At 34.5% G+C, this 6,726-nt stretch overlaps 1 protein-coding gene across 1 annotated transcript; it reads right to left on the reverse strand.

Moving 5' to 3' along the window:
• Window positions 1-2,209: 2,209 nt before the first annotated feature.
• Window positions 2,210-5,026, reverse strand: LOC127123874 (uncharacterized). The gene is made up of 3 exons (XM_051054053.1): window positions 4,345-5,026; window positions 3,647-4,212; window positions 2,210-2,257 (listed from the first exon to the last, which is right to left on the reverse strand). The coding sequence occupies exons 1-3, from the start codon at window positions 5,024-5,026 to the stop codon at window positions 2,210-2,212; spliced, it is 1,296 nt and encodes a 431-aa protein (XP_050910010.1).
• Window positions 5,027-6,726: the final 1,700 nt, after the last annotated feature.

Here is a 6,726-nt window from a genome sequence, read left to right on the forward strand (position 1 = left end):
TATGACAACACAAACCGGAAGTCTTTATAAAAGAGTTCTAGTACATAAGATTAACAAACCGGAAATCTTTATGAAAGAGTTTTGGTAGATATGAATGTGTTAATCGAAACACATTTGTTAAGTGTTCTGCTACGGTATATTTTTTACACCAAATCAAAACTCTTTTAGACAGTGTTTCGGAACACGTTTTATAATAAACTGGATGTTTTTAACTAAGTATTTCGGTAAAGAAAACAAACATACCAAAAATCTTTTTTAAAATGTTTCGGTGTGTGATCCGCTGTCGCACACGGGTCAGAACGAGTAATTAGAAAACTATAGTTTAGCGGAAGCGACAACTCGAGTATCGTATCGCAAGGATTCTTGTATTATTCTTAACCTAATGAAATCGATTTAAGGGGGGTTTATGTTTAGTAGTTGATTTAGAAAACAAAGCAAAAAAAAGTGATTAAAATAAGCGATTATAAAATAAGTCAATTTACTGTTTTCGGTTTTTGGCTAATAATTGGTTTTCACCTACCAATTCCCTAAGCGGCTTCGATCTCTATTCGATTCAAATTCAATTGACAAGCGCAATAGATATATGACAGATTTATATTCCTATATTCCGAATTAAGCAAACGGATAAATACAATTATGAATTAAGCAAACACGATTTACAAACGCAATTTAACGACAAAGCGACGAAAGCGGCGATTAATAGTTAGGAATGCAATCATACGAATTTAATCAAAACCATTCCACAAAATACAGATTAAGAAAATGAAATTTCATAGAATAGAATTGAAAGAGAACGAAATTAAATTGATAGAATAAAAACCTCAAAGCCTTGGAAATTCGGTTACAGCAGATTGACTCTAGAAGATTAGTTCCTCTTCATGATCGCACAAAAGCAAAAAGTTATCGTGAATAATGTGTAATTGCTACAGTACCACGGCTGCCCTTTTAAACAGAATAAGGGTTTCACTAATAATTCAAAGTGGGCCGGAAAACCTAAATTTGGCCCAACAAATGGCCCAAAAGAAAATATTTCCTAAAGTACGAAACTTCAACGAATTATTTGAGACGTCTTCACTCCGAATCAGATTTTGGCTTCAACATAAAAGTTGTATCTCTTTCTCTTAGATTTCTAACTCATGTCAGAACTTGCAAAACAACATCTCGTAGCTCAAGTTATGATCTGAACAGTGGACAGGTATCAAATAGCCACTAAAACTGAAAATAGCAAACGAAAATAGATTAAAGGCAAACATGAACTTAAATCTAAAAACATAATAAAATATTAAAATAAGTAAAATAAACTAGATAAATGCTTAAGTATAATTGCAGAAGAATGTGCATCAAAATACACTGATCAAATTCCCCCACACTTGAACTTTTGCACTCCGAGCAAAATTACAATTTCAAAACAAAAGGAAAGAAAATAGAGCATGCACTTCCAAAAAATTTCAAGATACAATGTATAAGCATAATTCTAAGTCTAAGCTTCAAGAACATGGTGTTAGTAAGCAACTTTTTGTGACATTCAAAACAGATAGAAAAACAGATTACCAAAAAGTACATCAATAGCAGTAAGATCCTCACAAATATAATTTACTCAACTCTCAAGTGTTTAGATTAACTGTTTACACTCAAAGCATAACATGAAAATTAGTACTACCATAAGCTTGAAAAGACTCTAACATCCATAATTGAAATACATGCACACAAAGATCAAAAGGACTTTTATTTGGTTGTAACATGGTCAAGGTAAGGGTGAGATAAATCCTAAGGGATACTAGGCTAAAATTCAAAGAGATAAAAGAGACTTGAAAGAAAGTGCGAGAGTTGAATTTATAAAATATTTCATTCACTTGAACAACTTTATAGCAATTGTTTTCTCCTCTCTTTCCTCTTTTTATTCATTTTTTTCGAAGGAGTATGTATTGACATGTATTGAAATATTACAAACATAATTCCTTTTTTTTCTTCCTCTTACCCTTCTATTTTTTCTTCCTCTTATCCTTCTATTTTTTCATTTCTTTTTTTTCTTTTCTATTTTTTATTCTTTTTCTGTCATCTTCTGAAATATTACAGACATAATTATTCAACCCCACACAACTCCAAACAAGACTCTTTCAACCCTTTGAATAAGGTGATAATATTGTTTTTCACTTCTCGGCTTGTAATGAGTTTTAAACAAAAAAGGGATAATAGGCTCAAGGGGGTTTCAAACAAGTGATGAAATTATTTCAGGGTTGGCGTTTTGGCTAACTGGCTAAAAAAAACAAAAAACAAAAACAAAATTGTCTTTATCATATCAGTGTGCACAAGTAAACAACTGCATCAAGAAGAGTCAATTCAAGTTCTAGAGACTAACAGACATGAGTGAATCACACAAGAAAGAAAGAGATGGATTTTTGTATGTTATCCATATAAGGCTCAAAGCTCAACAGGGTTAATGATCTACTACTAAAGATATACAATTTAGAGTTTAGTCATACCTATCATACTAAAAACGCACATCAAATTTTTCACATCACACCACAAGACTTTAGTCAAGAGAACTAAGAAAAATACTCGTAGTTGTAACTCAAAAAATCAAAGAAAAAAAATATGCAGTTTTTTTTTAAGAAAGCAAACAAAAATCAAAACAGAGAAAAAAATAAAGAAAACAAAACAAATAAATGGTTCCCTCCCCCATACTTAAAACATACATTTTCCTCAATGAAAAAGAATAAATATAAAATAAGAGTGAGAGAAAGGAAAGAACACACCCAAGGAGTCAATGCGGATAAATGATCGCATAAGCATCCTTTCCCAAAGAGAGATCTTCTATAGTCTCTTCTTCCAAAGTCGGGTTCTCGTGGAGTAGCTTTGGGTAGTGTCCATTGACCTTGAAATTTTGATTAGTGCATTTTCCTTGTATTCCAGGATCAAAAAAGTATCTTCGATAAGTAAAAGTGTTGAATGGGCACGTGAAAGTGATCTCTTTTTTCACAACATCAAGAATTAAAGGATTACATGGCTGACTCACTACTTTTGTTTCATCTTTAAGTGAGATCCTATGCATACATATGGATAAGCTAATATCACGAGTGTCAACCAAGGTCCATCCAATTCCCTTCTTATATTTCTGCTTAAGTTGAAGCTTTGTTGAATCATATGAATCATCGAGAAGTGGTTTAGGCTCTAAAGAATGTGGTTGTTCAATGGATGGTATGTTTGGGGCAGCCGGAATGTCAAGAGCTTCAGCCACATAAACAACTTCATTTGTACTGTCACCCTGCAAGGCAACATCAATCTCAGCACAAACAACACAAAGGTTAGTGTCAGTACAATCATCACATGAATAAACATCATCAAACTCAGATAGAGATGGAAAATCAAGTGAAAACAATTCAGAAAAGGTGTCATCAACCAACTCAGAGATCAATTCAATATGAAAAACAGAATGCTCCTCCGAGGGATGTTTCATGGCATCGAAAATGTTAAATTTTGCGACAATGTCACCAAATTCCATGGACATGGTTCCATCGTCGACATCAATTTTTGTTTTCGCCGTTTTCATGAACGGTCTGCCTAAAATGATGGGCGATCTGCTTGAATTTGTTTCTCCATACATGTCCAGAATGTAGAAATATGCAGGAAAAATCAAGTCATTAACTTGAACAAGCACATCTTCCACTACTCCAATAGGGCGAGCATTACTTTTATTCGCTAGTTGAATGATTAAACATGTATGCTGTAAAAGACCAAGATCAAGGTTATTATAAACAGAAGTAGGCATAACATTAATGCCTGCTCCCAAGTCAAGCATGCAATTGTCGAATTTACTATCCCCAATGGCACATGGAATAACAAAAGTTCTTGGATCCTTGCACTTTTGGGGTATGGCCTGATTGAGGGATGAAACATTAGCTTTTTCAGGTGAATGTTTAGGCTGGATAAGGGCTGAAATATTTCGTCCCAAATTTACTCTCTCATTTCCCTTCAACCTTTTCTTACTTGTGCACAAGTCTTTTAGAAATTTTGCATACTTTGGAACCTGCTTAATAACATCAAGAAGCGGAATGTTTACCGCTACTTTTCTGAACACATCTAAAATCTCTCTCTCCTTGTCTCCATCACCAGTCCTTTTGTTTTTCAGTATTCTATGTGGGAAGGGAACTGGTGGCATATACTCCTTCTCTTTTTCTTTTTCAGTTTCAACTACAACAGAGGGTTCAGTTTCTATCACAACGGAAGAAGGTTCAGGTGTTACCTCAAGAACTTTTTTATTTTTTCTGGGGCTGGTTCTGTTACCTTCTCGAATCTCAAGGAAATTGCACTCACATTAGCATTAGGGCCTTTTGGATTCACAACTGTTTGGGCAGGAAGTTGGTTTGATCCTTGGGCTTGCTGCATGGCATTCATCAAAATGGCAAGCTGTCCAATCTGTGTCTGCAAAGCCTGAATACTGGAGATTGTTAACAGCCATTTGTTTGACAAGATCCTCCAATGAAGATCTGGAAGGTGCAGAGGTGGAGACTTGGGGAGTGGTCTGTGGTTGTGGAAGGGGTATGACTAATTGTTGTTGGATGAGTTGTTGGTTTCCATATCGAAGGTTTGGATGGTTCCTCCAATTGGGATGATATTTGTTGGTGGACAAGTCAGGAATGCTGTACCCTCTTTGATTGTTGCTTTGGTTGAAAAAGTTAGCTGCATATGCTTGAGGCAACTGAGTGACCGAATCATCTTGAAGAATAGGACATGTGTCAGTTGGATGTTCAGTAGAAGTACAAATACCACACAACTTTGTTGTTTGAGGTTTACTCACTGCCATTTGTTTCACTAAAGAAGTAAGCTCTTCAATTTTGGTTTCTAAAGCCTTATTGGAAGACGAAACCTGAATGTCATTCACACATTTTGTTTGGACCATAGAATTACTTCTGGTTGTGAATTGTTGGGAGTTGAGTGACATGTTCTCAATCAGGGCTTTAGCAGCAACTGGAGTTTTATCGACAAGTGCTCCACCACTAGCAGCATCAAGAATGTTTCTATCCATTGATAACAATCCCTCACAGAAATATTGAATAAGCAGTTGTTCGGTAATTTGATATTGAGGGCAGTTGGATACTAATTGTTTGAATCTCTCCAAATACTCAGTGAATGACTCATTTCCCTGTCTAATACCACGTATATCTTTTCGGATCGATGCAGCCCTGGAGGCAGGAAAGTATCTCTCTAGGAAGACTCTCTTCAAATCATTCCAAGTCGTGACAGAATTCGACTCAAGATAATATAACCAATCCTTGGCAACACCTTGTAGTGAAAACGGGAAGGCTCTCAGCTTGATGTGATCTTCGGTGATTCCTTCAGGTCTCAATGGTGTAGAGAAAACAACCTGAAATTCCTTAAGATGCTTATGCGGATCCTTACCTGCAAGACCACTAAACCTTGGCAACAAGTGTATTAAACCAGATTTCAACTCAAAAGGAACAGTAACATCAGCATATTCAATACATAAACCATTGTAATTCATATCAGGAGCAGCAAGTTCTCTCAGAGTTCTTTGGTCAATATTAAACTCAATAGAAAAAAAATCAACAAAGAATGAGAAAACACATAACTAATTCAGCAATGCAGCAACAAATAGGAAAATACCGACAATGTCCCAATTAAGAACAAACAATTGAGATACGTAACAAAATTATTAAAATAAAAGGGAAAAAAAATACAAAAATTAATCTAATAACGTCAATTAAAATTTTTGAGAATTTTTTCGGAATTTTCTGAAACTATCAAAACAGAAAAAAAATCATAAAAAATAGAAAAATAAGGAATTCCGGGTTTTTAGGATGACCTCCACTATTTAGTTTCTAAATAGAGGCTTTTGATCCTTGATTATTTCCTAGTTAATATGCAAAGAATCGGAATAATTTGAGACGATTTTCTTAAAAAAACAGATTTTTTTAATCCTAAAACGCAAAAACACCCGAACACAAGAAAGTTAGGGCAAAAAAAATGTTAAAACACCTATGACTATAATAATAGTTAGACTATAATAATTGTTAAAATTTACAAGAATCCCCAGCAACGGCGCCAATTTGATCCGCTGTCGCACACGGGTCAGAACGAGTAATTAGAAAATTGTAGTTTAGCGGAAGTGACAACTCGAGTATCGTATCGCAAGGATTCTTGTATTATTCTTAACCTAATGAAATCGATTTAAGGGGGGTTTATGTTTAGTAGTCTATTTAGAAAACAAAGCAAAAAGAAGTGATTAAAATAAACGATTATAAAATAAGTCAATCTACTATTTTCGGTTTCCGGCTAATCATTGGTTTTTACCTACCAATTCCCTAAGCGGCTTCGATCTCTATTTGATTCAAATTCGATTGACAAGCGCAATAGATATATGACAGATTTATATTCCTATATTCCAAATTAAGCAAACGGATAAATACAATCGTGAATTAAGCAAACACGATTTACAAACGAAATTTAACGACAAAGCGACGAAAGCGGCGATTAATAGTTAGGAATGCAATCATACGAATTTAATCAAAACCATTCCATAAAATACAGATTAAGCAAATGAAATTTCATAGAATAGAATTGAAAGAGAACGAAATTAAATTGATAGAATAAAAACCTCAAAGCCTTGGAAATTCGGTTACAGCAGATTGACTCTAGAAGATTAGTTCATCTTCATGATCGCACAAAAGCAAAAAGTTATCGTGAATAATGTGTAATTGCTACAGT

Source organism: Lathyrus oleraceus, chromosome 2, assembly GCF_024323335.1.
Source record: "Lathyrus oleraceus cultivar Zhongwan6 chromosome 2, CAAS_Psat_ZW6_1.0, whole genome shotgun sequence".
In the NCBI taxonomy this organism is placed as follows: Eukaryota; Viridiplantae; Streptophyta; class Magnoliopsida; order Fabales; family Fabaceae; genus Lathyrus; species Lathyrus oleraceus.

Coding starts and splice junctions, on each gene's coding strand:
- LOC127123874 (XM_051054053.1), bottom strand. CDS start 5,026: ATGGATAGAAACATTCTTGATGCTGCTAGTGGTGGAGCACTTGTCGAT. Junction 4,213..4,344: donor ACCAACTTCCTGCCCAAACA/GTTGTGAATCCA, acceptor CCGTTGTGATAG/AAACTGAACCCTCTGTTGTA. Junction 2,258..3,646: donor TGGAAGATGTGCTTGTTCAA/GTTAATGACTTG, acceptor TGTTTTTTTTAG/CCAGTTAGCCAAAACGCCAA.